This window comes from Coregonus lavaretus, assembly GCF_964263955.1.
Source record: "Coregonus lavaretus genome assembly, chromosome: 4".
In the NCBI taxonomy this organism is placed as follows: Eukaryota; Metazoa; Chordata; class Actinopteri; order Salmoniformes; family Salmonidae; genus Coregonus; species Coregonus lavaretus.
In genome coordinates, this window is record NC_139991.1 from 39,765,442 (window position 1) to 39,784,886 (window position 19,445).

Here is a 19,445-nt window from a genome sequence, read left to right on the forward strand (position 1 = left end):
ACAGAACTGAACCCTCAACCATGACATTTATAGTGTGATCAACTTTATAGACTATAAAATAAGAATTTGATAAAGCTTGCCATAGCAATAAGAGATGGAATGGGGTGTGCCTGTGATGATACTTGTTGAAAGTGAGGACTTGGCTGATGAAATCTTGGTTCTTTAGAGCAAAACCCATATACAGGTTGTGGTTATGGAAATGTAATGATTGTATTACCAATAATATTGAGATAAGTGACCTAGGTTTAGAAAAGTACTGTCTACCTGTACTGCCATTTGGGATAGTTATTGCCCAGAGAAACCTCTGGAAACTCTGACATTTTTATGGTCCGAACCAGAGCCATATATCACACAACACATATGACACATTATTGATCACAAATACCAAAATGTATTAATCGTCCCTTCTCCATCGGTCTGTGCTATCCGGGATCCTTGGGACGTCCCTACCCCATTGAAGTTGACATTTAAAATGGTAAGGGTTAAGGTTAGGCCAGCGTTTCCCAAAATGGGTCCTCGGGAACCAAATGGGTGCACATTTAGTTTTTTGCCCTATTTTAATCAGCTGTGTAGTGGTAGGGGGAAAAACAAAACGTACAACCCTTGGGGTCCCGAGGACCGAGTTTGGAGTAGGGAGTCGAAAGGATTCTGGATAGCACTAACCATTCTCCATCCCTTTAACATGGTATGCAAGTTCTGACCAATCGACGACTCCCGTGGGCGGAAACAATTTGTTGTTGATAATTCCGGGTGACGTCGAGAGCCTTGCGCAGCCGCAGCCCGGGAGGAGAAGATGGTGCTTATCAAGGAATAGTGAGTTGAAGTATTTAACATATAATTTCGTCGTCTTTTGTAAGGCAATTTATTGAGACAATGTGGCTATAATGTGAAAGAAGTGTGTGTATTTCTGGCAGTTGAGAGTATATTGTGAGCGTTCGGGTGGATCAGGATGTGTCTTCATGATACCGGTGTTTAGGCCTAGACAACAGCGATAGCTAGCATGCTACCTTTGAATGAATCTGAATGGAGGAAACTAGCTAACTAACGGGGTAGCTATGTGTCTTTACATCTGTAAAGTTAGCATAGAGGTTAGCTAGTTAACTAGCCAACATGGTGCCATAAGCTTAGGTCTCGCGAGTGACAGATTATCAAGGTTCCATCTCAGGGGGCTCCGTTAAACAAGAAGAGATAGTCAGACTCCGTCAGTGAAATGTTTCTACGAAATGCAAAATACCATACAACTCAAATGACAGTTAATGTGCGAGTCGGCACAAACTAGTTAGTTGGCTATCAAACGTTAGTTCACTTATCCAAGTAAATCGTGCAAGCTAACTATCAGCTTGGGTGGCTAAATTACACTTAAGCTAATTACAATTACCTAGCCAGCAACTACCTAGTCCGTTATTTTTAGACCGTGTTGTTGAAGACAGTATCTGTGGTGTTGTGTTCAGACTATCCGTTCACTCTTTCCTGGCGAAACATGCAAGCTGCCGACAGTGCCGAGGCTTTTAACCCAGTCTGACTTTACTTGCGGGTTTCCCTGACGATTTTATTAAGCTTAAATGTTTGCTTGTCTCTTTAGGTGCAGCGGTTTTCATGGCAACCAAAAATCGCTAGCTACCAGCCTTCAGTTCACTCACACTTCTGTATGTTTGGCTGCATCATCAAGACATTATAATCAAATGCCAATAAATTATCCTCCCCCGTTGTCTTGCTTGCTTGATTATGTGTGAGTCACATCACCACCACCAAGCAAGCATAGTAATGCAATGACTGTATTGCTCAATGCGGTTTAATTTGTTTTTATATGTGCATCTCTAGCTGGCCAAGTCATTCCTGACATGCTGGCCAAGTGTGTCATCCAGATTTGATTTAGGGCTGTCTACATTTAAATTGATTAATGCCCCAACAGACCCAGGCTCAAGTTGTGTGTACTGTAGTTTTGCTCAGGGTGTCAGGACATATCCCCTATCAGTTGTCAAGACAACTAAAGCGGTGCCTATTCCATATAAGGTCTATGGGTGGTGACTGAACAGTCAGCTCACCAGATATTCCTCAGGTGATACAGGAATGACACTACTGGGGACATGACTGAAAGATCAATAAATCTGTTTGCCTTTTCCAAAGGTCTTTCCATGGACGGTTCTGTGCTTTCCCGTATTATGTTTTATTATGATGTCTGTGGGAAGTCTGTTACCATAGCTAGGGCTTGTAATTGCTCTAATATGTAGAACCGGTATGTCGTATTTGCAGACCATGCAGTGGACACAGCAGGTTGTGTGTCTCATAAATTGACCAGGTGTGTAAAGCACAGCACACTAACTATCAGAGTAAACGAAACATGTCTCCATATCTCCTCTTATCCTGGAGAGTGCAAATGTGCTGACTTGACTCACTTCAAATAACCTTCTGAACTGAGGACAGAATTGTGATTTGTGGGATTTTGCAGCCACTCCTTGGATTCTGTTTGTTTTGGAAAGATTAAATGATAGTGCTTTGACTTATTTCCATATGGGGTCGTTCCATATGATTTCAATCGCTTTCTGACTGCACCCATTTTGATTTAAACAAAACCTTCCATACATGTTTGCCCATGGTAAAAGTGGTCAGAAAGTGACTTTTTGAACCTGAATGCCAAAACATTCAGGAGATGGAGCTGCTCAAAGTTGACCCATTTTGCATACCCCATCCTACCATGAGACATCATGTCTTCATCACTGAAAAAGATAAACGGTTGAGTTTATCATTTGAAAGCTTAGAGTTGTCAAACTATTTTATAAAGAAATATATATATGTTCATATACACTGATTGTACAAAACATTTTAAGAACACCTTCCTAATATTGAGTTGCACCCCACCCCTTTTTCCCTCAGAACAGCCTCAGTTCGTCGGGGCATGGATTCTACAAGGTGTCGAAAGCGTTCCACAGGGATGCTGGCTCATGTTGACGCCAATGCTTCCCACAGTTGTGTCAAGTTGACTTTTCGTCCTTTGGTGGACCATTCTTGATACATACGGGAAACTGTTGAGCCACCTACTACCATACCCCATTCAAAGGCACTTAAATATTTTTGTCTTGCCCATTTACCCTGGCACATGTACACAATCCATGTCTGAATTCTTTTTTTGAATTTAATTGATTTGGGTAACAGACATATACAACAATATTGTCTCAAGGCTTAAAAATCCTTCTTTAACCTGTCTCCTCCCCTTCATCTACACTGATTTGAAGTGGATTTAACAAGTGACATCAATAAGGGATCATAGCTTTCACTTGGTCAGTCTGTCATAAGAGCAGGTGTTCCTAATGTTTTGTACACTCAGTGTATGTTGTAAAATAGGGTCTAAGCTACATCTTCAGAGGTGTCTGTTGTGCCCACCATCGGTCGAGACACCGCATGCTCTTGAATACAGGGTGGGTGTCATGTTTTGCCTGATAAATGAACTAAAATGTGAATAAAATTTGAAATGTCAACTTTCAAAAGGTACCACGAAGATGGTTGAAGGTCCACACATCAGAGAATGTTGACTTTAATTTAAAACAATGGATATTCCCAACCACTAAACTGTGAATCTTCCATAGAAAACTTATTGAAATAGAAATATAGATAATAGAATACATTCCCATTCAAGTTGACATTTGACTGTTGAAACATTTGCCAAATCTAAAATGATATATTTTCAATATTCATGTTTTACTTTTCAATATTCATAAATTAATGTCAATGTTTTTATTGAAATCAAAATACTACTCATATTACAGAGAAGGCGGTAAAGCTTCATATGACACCAATTTTCGCTTTGTAGCATCTACAGATTAAACGTTATGGAGTCTTAAAGGAGGCCTGTATAAAGCCAAAATGTCATTACAATGCCAACTTTAATACATGTTTATAAATTACAAATGTCAAATATACAGTATGTCAACAATCCTTCCTCCAAAGGACTATTCTATGGATTACATTTCGCTAAAATCGGGAATTGGAATATACTGTCGAACCATAGCATCCCAAACATGTTCAATGGGTGACATGTCTGGTGAGTATGCAGGCCATGGAAGAACTTGGACATTTTCAGCTTCCAGGCATTGTGTACAGATCCTTGCGACATGGGGCAGTGCATTATCATGCTGAAACATCAGGTGACGGCGGATGATGAATGGCACGACAATGGGCCTCAGGATCTCGTCACGGTATCTCTGTGCATTCAAATTGCCATTGATAAAATGCAATTGTGTTTGTTGTCTGTAGCTTATGCCTGCCCATACCATAACCCCACCTCCACCATGGGGCACTCTGTTCACAACGTTAACATCAGCAAGCTGCTTGCCCACACGACGCCATACACAGGGTCTGCAGTTGTGAGGCCGGTTGGACGTACTGCCAAATTCTCTAAAACTATGTTGGAGGCAACATTTGTTAGAGAAATGAACATTCAATTATCTGGCAACCGCTCTGGTGGACATTCACTGGAAAGCACTGTGTAGGGGAGGCCTCTCTCTTCATCCTCCCAGAACAAGCTGAATGAGTACCCAAATTAAATGTTCAAGTCAACTTTGTGGAAAATCGTCAGTTCATTTTAGCTATTTCCTATTAGAGGATGTTCAGCTCAGTGGTCTGAATGATGAAGAACTGACAAGTCTCAATGTGTGTGGGGTTACTGGAGGTCACTCCTGGCTCTGGTTGAACTCAGCCAAGTCAGGCTGAGGCATGGATATGGTGTGGTTTACTGCAAGGGCCCCTTGCATGTTTATTTTTTTGTCTCGTTGTGTGACACTGATATGTGTAACTGATAGATTTGTGCGTGCGTGCGTACACTACATGTTGATGTTTTTAAATGTAAATTGTAAAGTATTTTGTCAGTAATGTATTTTTCGTTATGTGTCGGACCCCAGTAAGACTAACTGTCGCCATTGGCGTAGGCTAAAGGGCATCCTAATAAATCAAATCAAAACACTGGTAGAAAATCGTAGTTTTCTTATGTTTATCTTTTTTTCTTTATCTTACAGCCGTGTGATCCTACCGATCTCTGTGCAAGAGGTGAGTACCACCATGTCATAAACTACACACACATACTAGCCTACACAACACCATTTTTATGCTAGTTCCCTGCTTTCATGCATGCAAGTCTGTACATGCATGAAAGCAGGTCATAATTGCTGTTGGCATTGATAATGCCTTGATAAACCTATTGTCACAAACAAATCAAATTCAAAGTTGATCTGTTGCATAAACAGGATACAACAGGTGTAAAAGAGTACAGCGAAATGCTTACTTACAAGCACCTCAACAATGCAGTGTTTAATATCAAAGGTAAAAATCCAGAATAGGATCTTAAAGAGCACAGAATTGATACTAGGTCAGATATATAAAATAATTCAAAAAAATCAGACGAAGTAAAACGAGAATGTACATATATACAGTGCCTTCGGGAAAGTATTCAGACCCCTCGACTTTTTCCACATTTTGTTACTTTACAGCCTTATTCTAAATGGATTAAATAAAAATCCTCAGCAATCTACACACTACCCCATAATGACAAAGCGAATACAGGTTTTTAGAAATTTTTGCAAATGTATTACAAATAAAAAACATACCTTATTTACGTAAGTATTCAGCCCCTGCAATGAGACTCGAAATTGAGCTCAGGTCCATCCTGTTTCCATTGATCATCCTTGAGATGTTTCTTCAACTTGATTGGAGTCCACCTGTGGTAAATTCAATTGATTGGACATGATTTGGAAAGGCACACACCTGTCTATATAAGGTCCCACAGTGCATGTCAGAGCAAAAACCAAGCCATGAGGACAAAGGAATTGTCCGTAGAGCTCCGAGACAGGATTGTGTTGAGGCACAGATCTGGGGAAGGGTACCAAAAAATGTCTGCAGCATTGAAGATCCCCAAGAACACAGTGGCCTCCATCATTCTTAAATGGAAGATGTTTCAACCACCAAGACTGTTCCTAGAGCTGGCCGCCCGGCCAAACTGAGCAATCGGGGGAGAAGGGCCTTGGTCAGGGAGTTTGACCAAGAACCTGATGGTCACTCTGACAGGGCTCTAGAGTTCCTCTGTGGAGATGGGAGAACCTTCCAGAAGGACAACCATCTCTGCAGCACTCTACTAATTAGGCCTTTATGGTAGATTGCCCAGACGGAAGCCACTACTCAGTAAAAGGAACATGACAGGCCGCTTGGAGTTTGCCAAAAGGCACCTAAAGACTCTCAGACCATGAGAAACAAGATTCTCTGGTCTGATGAAACCAAAATGGAACTCTTTGGCCTGAATGCCAAACGTCACTTCTGGAGGAAACCTGGCACCATCCCTACGGTGAAGCATGGTGGTGGCAGCATCATGCTGTGGGGATGTTTTTCAGTGGCAGGGACTGTGAGACTAGTCAGGATCGAGGTAAATATGAATGGAGCAAAGTACAGAGATCCTTGATGAAAACCTGCTCCAGAGTGCTCAGGACCTCAGACTGGGGCGAAGGTTCACCTTCCAACAGGACAACAACCCTAAGCACGCAGCCAAGACAACGCAGGAGTGGCTTCAGGACAAGTCTCTGAATGTCCTTGAGTGGCCCAGCCAGAGCCTGGACTTGAACCTGATCGAACATCTCTGCAGAGACCTGAAAATAGCTGTGCAGCAACGCTCCCATCCAACCTGACAGAGCTTGAGCAGATCTGCAGAGAAGAATGGGAGAAACTCCCCAAATACAGGTGTGCCAAGCTTGTAGCGTCATACCCAAGAAGAATCAATGCTGTAATCGCTGCCAAAGGTTCTTCAACAAGGTACTGAGTAAAGGGTCTGAATACTTATGTGATATTTCAGTTTTACATGTTTTATATAAATGAGCAAAAATGTATACCCTGTTTTTGCTTTGTCATTATAGGGTATTGTGTGTAGATTTGAGGGGGGGGAAACTATTTAATCAATTTTAGAATAAGGCTGTAACGTAACAAAGTGGAAAAGTCAAGAGGTCTGAATACTTAACGAAGGCACTGTACAAGGTCAGTACCAGTATCCTATCAATTTGCAGGGATAAAGTGGTAGTAGGGATAGATATGCAGATGTGGGCAGGGCCGGCTCTAGCCTTTTGGGGGCCCTAAGCTTGCAAAACATTTTAGTGGTCCACCCTCTAGACGCCGACGAGAAATGTATGATTTAAAGTGAATTTCCTGCAATTCTACACATTTTGCCATGAGGTGCAGAGATTTTTTAAAAAGTTGTACACCTAATTTCCTGCAATTATACTCATTTTGGCATGGGGTGGTGATTAAAAAAATTAATAATAATAATAATTGTAAAGCTAATTTCCTGCAATTCTACACGTTGCCATGTTAATGATGTCTTAGTGAGAGTGACTAACAATCAATGGGTGCACCCTGGCGGTCAGGGCCCCTGGGCACGTGCCCTGCGTGATCTTACTTACTTACTTACTTACTTTATTGTCCCCATGGGGAAATTTTGTTGCAGTGTCGGTATTCGGCCACGATAGCGGGCTAGACTAATTTAACAATCTAAAACTTGTTTGCTGACATGGCTAATTGAGTGACTCAGTGACTGACATAACAAGATCACGATTGCTGATGCACAACCAAATTTCGAACTTGCATCTACCATTCTAACTCAACAGTAAGTTGAGACCCCGTCTGAGTTCCTAAAACTTTTTAGGGGGTTGGAGACCCAGTGACTGGGTGACTGAGCAGCAGCAATAATAATAATAATAGCAGCAACCACTACTAAGGGTGTAAACATTTAAATGAAATTAGGACGTTAACGTTAATAAAAACATCCACAAAATGTTTATCACAGTGCTGTTATCACAAAACTACCACTAATAGGTCCATCATCATCATCATCATCATCATCATCATAGGCAACAACAACAAAAAATGACATACCTAATGCAACTATGCTGTAACGTTAGTAGGAGATATGCATCTTTCAAATGATCTGCCATGGATATAAAGCTCTCCGCACGTCATTGTCGTTAAGTTGGAAAAATGGCAGAGAAAGGCAAGCGACAGCCGGGAACAGCCTGCTCTGTGAGTCTGCTGCTGCACTATGCTTTTAGCTGACCCAACGTTACAACGTAGTGATTGGTGCTTTGGAAACATGGTGAAGTATGGACTGACTGCTGGAAACGTGTCTAAAACTTCATCAGCAGCTGTCAAACTATCAGTGCAGTGCCCAACGTCCTTAGCTAGCTGGCTAGCTAGCTAGGTAAAATTCCATCCCTGTGTTTGTAAGTTTACAGGTAACTGCCAAAATAAAGGAAACGCCAACATAGTGTCTTAATAGGGCGTTGGGCCACCACGAGTCGCCAGAACAGCTTCAATGCACCTTGGCATAGATTCTACAAGTGTCTGGAACTCTTGGAGGGATGCAACACCATTCTTCCATGAGAAATTCCATCATTTGGTGTGTTGATGGTGGTGGAAAATGCTGTCTCAGGTGCCGCTCAAGAATCTCCCATAAGTGTTCAATTGGGTTGAGAACTGGTGACTGTGTGTGTAGAAAGAGATTGTTGGTGTGTCTGCATTGACAGTGCCACAGAGAGAGGACCAATACAGTCACCGGCCCAATTCTGCAACCCTGTCCTGTTCTTCTCTAACAAGGGACCTATTGTCCCTCTGCATCGGCCTGAAAACACACACACGCCCTGTTTATAATGTTTATTGTAAGGGAAACAAGAACATGCTAAGTGTTGCAATAGGCCTTTAGAATAATGCAAAACATATCCTTGACTCTCCGAGTTGATGAGCGAGGTAAACAAATGATGCCAGTCAGCCTGAGCGGCCGGCTCATCGAAAATACACCTAAACTATACCCAAACTAATTTCACACAATAAAAGTTAGCCTAAAGACAAGATTAAATTGGCTATTATCTATTGTCAAATTGTATATGAAGAGCTGTGCACAGCTTGGAATTGACAGAGGCAATGAAAGGAGCACCACTTTATCAAATCCTCCTTCAGTCACATGCAGATAAAACATTTAGATTTCTATATAGCATCAGAAAGAGCATATTCTGCAGTTTCTAAGACGCATACCTTTGTCAAATAACACAATTTGAAATATTTGTTTTTTATTTTAATGTTACCTAAGATATTTCATTAAAACAACCAAATGATTATTCTTCCGATGGCATATATGTAATGTATTTATTAGACTGTTAGAATGTTGACCCGTCATTGTCTGGAAGGGGGGGTCCAACGAGGACAGGCATATGGGGACGCTTGACAATGTTCTCTAGCGGATACTTTTAGCCTGAAAGGCTGGCGGTTCTAGTGTTAAACCCGCTATGTTCCTTTAAAACCCCTCTTTCAAAGTCACTGAGATCTCTTCTTCTAGCCATGGTAGCCAAAATAATGGGCAACTGGGCATTTTTATGCATGATGGGATGTTTATTGCTTAATTAACTCAGGAACCACACCTGTGTGGAAGCACCTGGTTTCAATATACTTTGTATCCCTCATTTAAACAAGTGTTTCCTTTATTTTGGCAGTTACCTGTAGCTAGCAGCAGGCAGGCTACAACAAGCTAAATCAGAAGATGAAATCACTGCCGACCGATATATTAGCATTGTGAATTCACGTGGAATTGTATTACATTTTCTTATCGTTTTAACAGAAAACGCTTTTAAAAATTGCCATTTTAAATGTTACAAAAAATGGTCCATTGGTCACATCCCTACTAGCAGCAGCTTATATAGGTGAATGTCTGTGACATGCCTCTCTCTCCACTGCATTCCATTTCCCCTGATTTCTCTGGGTAATGCTGCTGTCACAGCATTAAAACTCCAGCATTGGGCGACATGTGATGCAGCAGCAGCACATAAATATTTTAGTGCAGGTACACTGTGTGACAGCTGTAAAGTCACCACCCTGGAGGGGTCATATATCCTGACAGGAAAGGCCATCCCCCCCCCCCCCCCCCCCCAGTTCTACAGACTGAAGTAAATCACCTCACTTCCATATAATGATTCACCTCAGGGCAGGCTGCACCTCTGGAAGCTTGTTATGTGTGGTTGTAGTTTCAACTACTGTAGTTGTTAAAAACATTAGGAACGCCTGCTCTTTCCAAGACAGACTGACCAGGTGAATCCAGGTGAAATATATGATCCCTTATTGATGTCAACTTTTAAATCCACTTCAATCAGTGTAGATGAAGGGGAGGATTTTTAAGCCTTGAGACAATTGAGACATGGATTGTGTGTAGATGAAGGTGAGGAGACGGGTTAAAGAAGGATCTTTTAAGCCTTGAGACAAGTATTTGTATATCTCTGTTACCCAAATAAATGAATGTGCCATTCAGAGGGTGAATGGGCAAGACAAAAATATTTAAGTTCCTTTGAACGTGGTATGGTAGTAGGTGCCAGGCGCACCGGTTTGTGTCAAGAACAGCAATGCTGCTGGGTGTTTCATGCTCAACAGTTTCCCGTATCAAGAATGGTCCATCACCCAAAATACATCCAGCCAACTTTGCATTGGGGTCAACATGGGCCAGCATCCGTGTGGAATGCGTTCGACACCTTGTAGAGTCCATGCCCCGACGAATTGATGCTGTTCTGAAGGCAAAAGGGGGTGCAACTCAATATTAGGAAGGTGTTCTTAATGTTTTGTACACTAAGTGTATATTCATGATATGGAGTGGTTGGGCTTTATTGATCCCCAGGCAGAGTCGTAGATGTTGGTATAAAATTCCCTTAGTCTAGCTGTTTGCCTGGCTTCCCCATTTACCTCTAGATGTGCCCAGGGTATCAAGGGAAGCATTCGATTTCACACCTAGGTGTAAAGCCTCTCAGGACAAACTGTAGCTGATAATAGCAGATAGTGACCTCTGACCTTTGTGTTTAGAGAAACAGTAGCTCAGTGACTGACCCATCCTCTAGAACAGCAGGTCAGACATGAGGTGCTTTTTCCCTATCTTCCTTCCTCCCTATCTCTCCCTTGGAATCAATTCTAAACAAGCCAAATACATTGCAGCCAACTAAGGCCCACTGTTCCAGTTTATCTGAGAATCTCCTTTCCTCCTCTCTTGTTCCTAAAGTGGAACTGTGTGTGTTTGTGTGTTTTCAGGCCGATGCAGAGGGACAATAGGTCCCTTGTTAGAGAACAATAGGACAGGGTTGCAGTATTGGGCCGGTGACTGTATTGGTCCTCTCTCTGTGGTACTGTCAATGCAACGACACACACCCACAATCACTTTCTACACAGAGCTTTGTGTTGTCCAGCTCCTAGCCCATAAAGTCACAACTCCTTTCCTGATATGTTTGTTTAGAGTTCATGTGTGTGAAATTCCATTAGCCTCCCATTATCCTAAACCACTAACACTTAATGTGGATGGTCATAAACCATATAAACATAACATCAAATAACGTACACATCCCTTTCAAGCACTAACAGGTATTCTGTCACTGATTGGCCCAATTGATGTGTGTTAGTGACACTGATGTTCTGCGTATATGTGACATATTTCTGTGTTCTTCTTTCTGTGTTTTAGTACCAAGTTGGTCAGCTGTTCACTGTAGCAGAGGCCAGTAAGAATGAGACGGGGGGAGGAGAGGGCATCGAGGTGCTGATAAATGAACCCTACGAGGACGAGGGAGAGAAGGGACAGTACACACACAAAGTCTACCATCTAAAGAGGTACACATACAGTGGGGGGGTGGAGGAAAACACACACACACACTAAGGTTTCGTTTACGCAGGCAGCCCCATTCTGATCTTTTTCCCAATTACTGATAAAAGAGCTGATCTCAAAAGACCAATTAGTGGAAATATATTTGAATTGGACTACATGTGTAAACGCAGTCATATGATTGACTCCTGTCTCTCTCTTGGCAGTAAAGTCCCAGGCTGGTTGAGGTATATCGCACCAGAGGGAGCGTTAGTCTTCCATGAAAAAGCCTGGAATGCATACCCATACTGTCGCACCGGTGAGTCCCAGAACTCTAGTTTAAACACTCAATTGAGCCCAACTCTGATTGGGACTGGCCTACATTGTCACATTGATCGTTTTATTGAAAGTAAACCAATGTTGTTTCCTTCTTTCTTCTGTTGCTTGTTTTCTCCATCTGCTGCAGTTATAACGGTGAGTAGTGAACTGACAACTACATACACACACCATGTTCCCCAGACTCTTGCCATTGTCTGTGTGGGGTAGTTTTGTTGTGTGAATGGATCTGAGACACTCATTCCCATTAATGTGACTTCAATAGCGTGGTGGTGTGTAGCTAGCTATGCTGCTAATACTAGCATGCCACAGTTAGTTAGGCAGAGTGCAGAAGTTCACTAACCAGACGTGTCGTTTCAGCCCAAACAGCTAATCAGTTAATTAGCTTAGCGGTTTAAATAGGCCTCAGGCCTCCCAGAACGCCATTCAAGGCTTTCTCAGTATTAGAGATTCCCACTGGTTCTCTATTCAAGGCATTCTCAAGCTTGCCGTTGGCTGACGTTTTAAGGCTACTGTACAGAGGAAGTGTAGTAATGGGTTTTCCTCCTACCACAGAATCCATAAGCAACAACTAATCAAACATTTGGAATGGTACACCCAATATGACTGCCGCCCCGACCCACATCATCTAGAATTCAGTTACGCTTTGCGAGACTCGATGAAAACATGAACAGAGATTAGATTTTTCTATCCTTTCTTTGCTCACTTCTCCTTTCTCTCTTCACTCCTTCTAGAACGAGTATATGAAAGATGACTTCCTGATAAAGATTGAGACGTGGCACAAACCTGACATGGGAACGCTAGAAAACGTGCATGACTTGGATGGTCCTACATGGAAGACAGTGGAAGTGGTCCCCATTGATATCGCAGACAAAGATGTGGTGGCCCATGGGGTGAGTGGACACACACACTCACTCACTCACGAATATTCGTCCTCTTGCTCGTCAGACCTGACATGACTGTATTGGTTAAAGCCGTGAGTTTTTAACCACTCATCAGCCATCTTAGATCAGTGACATCAAGATGGCTCTCTTCCCGGGTGGTAAAATAATCTGTCCCAGTACAGCACCCCTGACCCAGGCACTGATGGTTACGTCATCAATGTATTTGTCTCCCCCATGTGGATGAGTTGTGTCATTGCATGTTGACTGGCTGTGTGCTAGTCTAAACTTGAACACCCAGAACTAAAATCTTGCTTAATGCTCGATTTAAGTTCTCGGGGAGACGTGTTAGAAAATATACTAACAAGGCTACCGAATTCTCACCCCTCTAACCGGAATCTCTCAGCCAGTTTCTGGCAAGTCTATTGGCCGAACGTCCCCTCCCCTTCTGAAATTCGTAAGGTGCGAGCACCTTCAAAATCGTGGTTTGTCCAAATAATCAGTGACAAGAAATCCTTTTTAGTCGTCGCATCCCACAGTCTGTCAACAGATGTTACTACCATTTTATGTTACGTGCATCTATCCACAAGAGATGACACTTTATCCTGTCTGCCAGAAAATGGGCCTGCGGAAGACGCTGTGTAGAAACTCTGATCTACACATCACCTTGCTGACATGACGTATTGTTGCTATAAGTCTGTGTAATCATCCTTCCTCCCACCCAAAAGCCACAGTGCAGGACCCCAAAGCACTGTAGTTGAGAGACAGTATGGGAGTGAGCTTCTCTATCTGGTGGGCTTACCATGTATGGAGTGTCAGTCTCTCCTGGACAGTACTGACTGAACACTCAGGACAGTGAGAGCATGTACTATAGCAGTGGCTCCTGTAGTCTAATGACATAAGTGGATCAGTGGTAGGGCCACAGTTTAATCTGAAGGGCCATCTGCTGCAGGTACACACACACACACACACACACAGGTCTGACAGATCAAAATAGGGACTAGGGGAGAGCCTGTGGTTGTGTGTGGCTTTCCTGCATCATAAGGGAATTGCGTTGATCTCCCAGTTCCTCAGATCGTCATTCCATCCACATACTTGTGAACCGCAAGAAATATGGTAGCAGTTTCATTCCAGATACTATTCTTAATGTACATTAGTGCTCCATTTCAATAGTTTCCCTGTGTGCGTGTTCACTCCTGCAGGGCTATAATGGGGTGTAATGTCTATATGTTGTTTTCAGGATGCATGTTGTATAATGTATGTTGTTCTCTCCTACAGGACTATAAACCAGAGGAGGACCCTGCTCTGTTCAAATCTACAAAGACAGGCAGAGGACCACTCTCACCTGAATGGAAGGTACAGGATTTCACCTATCATCCATCTCAACCATTTAGACTCCCTCCTGTCTTGTCTGTGGTAATTGGTCATGTTGACCTTTGACCTCATTAGAAGAGGGTTAAGACACAGTACGATGCTTCTCTCGTTTGTGTTGCTGCACGTTACTGGCCCAAAATCAACATAGTAGAAAATGTAATTTGACATTTTTCCTCGTCATCCTTCCTGGGTTTCTCCTCTGACAGAACGATCTGATGAACAAGACCGACTGTCCTAAGATGTGTGCCTACAAACTGGTCACTGTCAAGTTCAAGTGGTGGGGCCTGCAGACCAAAGTAGAGAACTTCATCCACAAGGTACAACGCTTTTATCTCCCTCTGTTTTATCCTTTTCCCATTGCTTTTAGGGCTTCTAATGAGAGAACAGACTGATGCCTAATATTGTCATTCTCTGATCTCTCTCTCCTCTCTTTTCTTCTCCCTCCTCTCTCCTCCCTCCACCTCTCTCCTCCCTCTTTTAGCAAGAGAAGCGTATTTTCACTAACTTCCATCGCCAGTTGTTCTGTTGGATCGACAACTGGGTGGAGCTGACCATGGCGGACATCCGACGAATGGAGGAGGAGACCAAGAAAGAGCTGGAAGAGGTAAGACAGTTAATGTCTGCCATTGTTTCGTAGGTTTTAGACTTGTGCCTTAGAGTTTGAGAAAGTGCTTGTATTTTTTTGTGGTTCATAGATGGGGAGACTTATTTCTATGTTTATGATTATGGCGATGAGGAGGTAACTAACACCTGATTCCAGAGACATTAAGGGATCAGGAACCACAATAAACAACAAATCACCTCTCTAAGACTGACCGTGACCATCACTAACCCCTAAGGCCCTAACCTTAACCTTGGACCAATCCGAGCTCCATAGGAGGGTCAAACTGACAGTTCTACTCTGCTGCCTTTAGATGCGTGAGAAGGGCACCGTGCGAGGAACCTCGGCAACCTCGGAAGAGTAGCCCCGCCCCTGTAGGTCAAAGGTCAGAGGCAGGCTGAGTGAGTTCTCCGACAGGACACAGGAAATGACATCATCGTGGTGTTGTGGACGCATCTCGGGCCTGCACTCATCTTCATTGTATCTTCCCCCCCCCCCACCCCCACCCTCGTTTATGTTGCTCATCGCCTGTTTTATTTCTCCACTTTTTGGCAGCTGCATGTTGCCAGTCTAATCAAACATTCTGGTTCAGTCTGTCCTTCTGTCTATGGTGGTTTTGGCTCTGTCTCTGTGTGGCTGTCCCATTCTGTTTCTTCCTCTTTCCATCACGCCTGCCTTGCGTTCCTTCTCGCTCTGCTGCGTGACGACTTATCCTCCTTACCTCCATTTGTTTGTCCACTTGCAGTCTAACTAACATGGTCTGTTCAGTGTGTGTGTTTTATGTGTGTGGTTCCAGGTGTTGGGGCAGCGCTACTACCCTGTTGCTGTCTGCCATCTTTCTGCATGTCATGTTGCCTAAATAGGGAATTATCTGTAATGTGGAAAGAGGAGGATAAGAGTTTTCACTGTGATGGAGATGGGTTGATGTGCTGTGAAGTGAAGTGACTGCTAGTAAAGGGGAAATGCTCTTCTGTATTTCATGAACTGAACATTGACAGTGTAGGAAGTTTAGGTGTAGCTACATTATATGAACCAGGCAATAGTCATTTGATGGAAAGACAAAAGCTGTTCACTCCTCCATCAACTCAGTCTCATATCACAGACACTCTTGTCCTTCAGGGGGTACTGTAACACCTTCAGTATTTTTATCTATTTTCTTTCTCCCCCCCTCTTTTGTTCTTTCTCTCTCCTTCTTGCCCCAGCTGCGTAAGTCAGGTCAGGTTCGAGGCATGAGTGCGGCTCACGAGCAGTGAGGTTGACCAACAAAACCCTTTCATGATGATGATGTCACCATGCCCACAGAGAAGAGGAAGTCTCTGCTCTACTTCCTGTCTCCCATGATTCATAGGGGGGTTTGTCCTGATTGGTCAATATTATTGTACTGACCCGCAATCACATGCCTCCTATTTACACAGAAAAACAAAAAGCGGTTTCGCATTTTAAAGAAGATTTAAAAAATTTAAACTCTTTGCACAGAAGGTAAATTAAATTGCCTGTAAATGTAATTGTTAGTTCATTATAAGATGGGCTTTGTTTGTATCCAGAGACACAGAAAGCCAAGCCTTTTAAACAGATAAGAATGTTATTTGTTATATTACAGTTCTTGGTATGTTATAATTTCCCCAAAAATTGGAATAAGATAATTCATTAACAGGTATTGGACCAATTTTGTTTTTGTTTTCTCATGTATTTTGTTCCCTGTTTTATGATACTGTATCTGTCATTCTGCCATGGCTCTGGTTGGTTTCATACTTGTTTCTTCCCCCTCCTGAGACTAAGGTCCGTATAAACCCTTATCCGAGTTGTAGTGGTGTGCAAACTTGAAATGCGTCCAAAATGCACCCTATTCCATAAAGTGCACTACTTCTGGCCAGAGCGCTGGATCTGAATATGGTGCCATTTGGGATGTAGATTAAGCACTTAAACCCCTGGTCTCTGTCCTGTCTGTCTGACCGGTGGCTGGGGGACAGTTGTTGATTTGATTTGACCCATGTCTGTGGCTATTGCTCATAGAACATGTGATGTTTCTGCATGGCTTGATTATCCTTTGCTACCTTACAATATAAGCCAGTCTCTCACTCACTCACACACACACACGTGAGTACATGTGTACAACTGCAACCCACAGTGACTGGCAGTGCATGTGCGTTCAGATGTCTCCCTACTCTGACATTAGGGAGAGTGTGTCCAAACGAGAGAGGGTTAGGATCCTCAGTGGACACAACTATGTCTACATATGTAGTTGTGTATGCGTGTGTGTGTTTAGGATGCTGCTTCTGAGTGGTTTTGGCACAGCTATGCTTCTCGCTACTACCTGATCGAGCCTGTTGTAAACTATCCTTGCGCTGTGGCTGCACCCCTTTCCTGTAAACTAGGGCTTCAATACCAGGGCTGGGGGCCGGGTCTACTTCAACTCAGTCCTTTTAAGGACGTCAACCAGAAATTCCAATTTAAACATGTCATTTCTTGGATTGGACTTTCAATGGTTTTCCTGAATGGACTCAATTGAAATGGAATTGACCTCTGGTTTTAACAAGAGGTCTGGGCTGTCCCAGGGCAACCTAGCTTCTATTTTACTATAACTGATGATGAAGAGTGAGTGTGTATACTGTAAAGGGTTTTGTAAATCCTCTTGGGCAATTGTAGTTCTATTTGTCGTGCTGTTCTACTGTCCTCCCTCCTCTCACCGCTGTCCCAGGCAGCAAACATCTGTCTAACAGATAAGGATTGTGATCGAGTGGTTTGGCATACTTATACGATTCTTGTATGTGTTTTTTGCTGTGTTTGTTGTTGCATTGCTGTCCTTTTGATCATGTATGTTGTCGTCATTTCCCTTTTTAATGTGTTAAGGTTTTAAACATTTCCTACATTTTTGGCCCCAAGAGTGCCGCTAGATCAGCTGTATCTAGTACCTCCTTCATACCCCTTTACTTTCTGCCTACTTGGGGTCACGTCGCGTGTTAATGACATTGGGGCGAGAGCTAGACTTTGGTGGCGGGTTTTTAAATACTTTGAAGTATTTGATAGATGATACCCAGGTCTGCTACACCGTTACCTGTAGGAGGAACAGAAAGACATGGCATGTGGTACTACCAGGCTAGTTCTACTACTGTAGTGTTGACTGTCCTTTTATTTCCTATTGATGATTATACAACATGGTCAGGTCTACTGTAGACGACCTCCTGTCTGTCTCACAGTACTGTAATTATATACAGCAGGGCGCTGGCTCAAATGGCACCCTGTTCCCTATGTAGTGCACTACTTTTCGCAGCACAATACCGTAAATAGGGTATAATACTCTTGGCCAGCTTGATTTCAGATCAGTGTGCTGTTCAGACTGCTTCAAAAGATTAGTTTTTTTCCTGCTAAGGTTAGGATTGGAGAATAGTCTTATCCTAGATCTGTGACTGTGGTAATTTATAATCCGCCCCCATGGCTTTCATCAATACTGTAGTTTGTATTACCTCCGTGAATGTACAGTCAATGTGTCTGAGATAATGAATGTCTCTTAAGTATGCAAAGACAATATTTTAGTGCAGAAACATTTACAGTAAAACATTCTCCATTGGCGCAATCCAGACCATGTAACTACCTGCTGCAGCATTAACAGATAAGGATATATAAGTATCTCTATTTAAACTAACTGAAGATTATGATATTATTCCCATTATGATATTGTTTTAGATTTTGATCTCCAGGGTCATGAACCCTTGGAGTGAGACACTATTAAGTGAAACGGAGAAGTTCTATATTATTTTTTTCTTTGGCCATTGTATTGTTTCTCCTTTATTTAATGTTTTGTCTTTTAGATTTTAGCCATTCCTGTTGGATCATTGTCTATTGGGTCGAATGTGACCCATATTTGTCGCAAATGATGTGGGTTAGTGTTTATAGAAATACCAGTAATGTCAACCAGGGTATGACTGTGAGGGGAGGGGTTAGAGAGGCCTAGTGCAGTGTCTCTCAATCCATTCCTGGCAGGGGGTGCGCACATTTGTTCTATCCCAGCACGAACACCTGATTCAACTACTTATCGCCAAGCCACTGATTAGTTTAATCAGGTGCGTTAGTGCTGGGCTGGAACAAACACGTGCACCTCTGTGGATCCTCCCAGGAATGAATTGAGAAACACTGGCCTTAGGGCTCTATTCAATCCGTATCGTGGAAGTTCAGCATTACGGCAAGATTTGAAATTTAAAGGCAATGTTCCCGTGTTAGCAGAGACTGCATTTATGGTAAACACTGCATATGTCGGCTCAATTGAAAATTACCTTTAGATTTCTATCAAGGAATATGTAACGCTTCAGCGATAGATTGAATAGGGCCTTAGAGACAGTCCATAACATACTGTATCGGTCTCATCATCATGACCAAGCACTTGCAAAATCTACTGTTCATTTCCCTTGAAATAAAAAAATATTTTCTGATCATAAGGTAAAATTCATGGGAATTTAGTAGTGAATGTAAAATGTTAATATTTTGTTTCACAGCTGCTGAGCTGTGGCAAGGTCTAGACAATGGAATTTAACAGAATATCTAATAAAATTTGAACAAAACTCCACCCCGCTATGTGCTGTTGATTTGACATCATGCTCTTAAAATTGTGGTTGATATAGTTAATAGCCTACTC

At 42.6% G+C, this 19,445-nt stretch overlaps 1 protein-coding gene across 1 annotated transcript; it reads left to right on the forward strand.

Moving 5' to 3' along the window:
- Positions 1–763: 763 nt before the first annotated feature.
- Positions 764–19,376, forward strand: LOC311128652 (phosphatidylinositol transfer protein beta isoform-like). The gene is made up of 11 exons (XM_084160848.1): positions 764–813; positions 5,010–5,040; positions 11,507–11,652; positions 11,851–11,942; positions 12,090–12,097; positions 12,694–12,852; positions 14,119–14,196; positions 14,421–14,531; positions 14,696–14,818; positions 15,129–15,216; positions 16,018–19,376. The coding sequence occupies exons 1-10, from the start codon at positions 794–796 to the stop codon at positions 15,177–15,179; spliced, it is 819 nt and encodes a 272-aa protein (XP_084016974.1). The 5' UTR covers positions 764–793; the 3' UTR covers positions 15,180–15,216; positions 16,018–19,376.
- Positions 19,377–19,445: the final 69 nt, after the last annotated feature.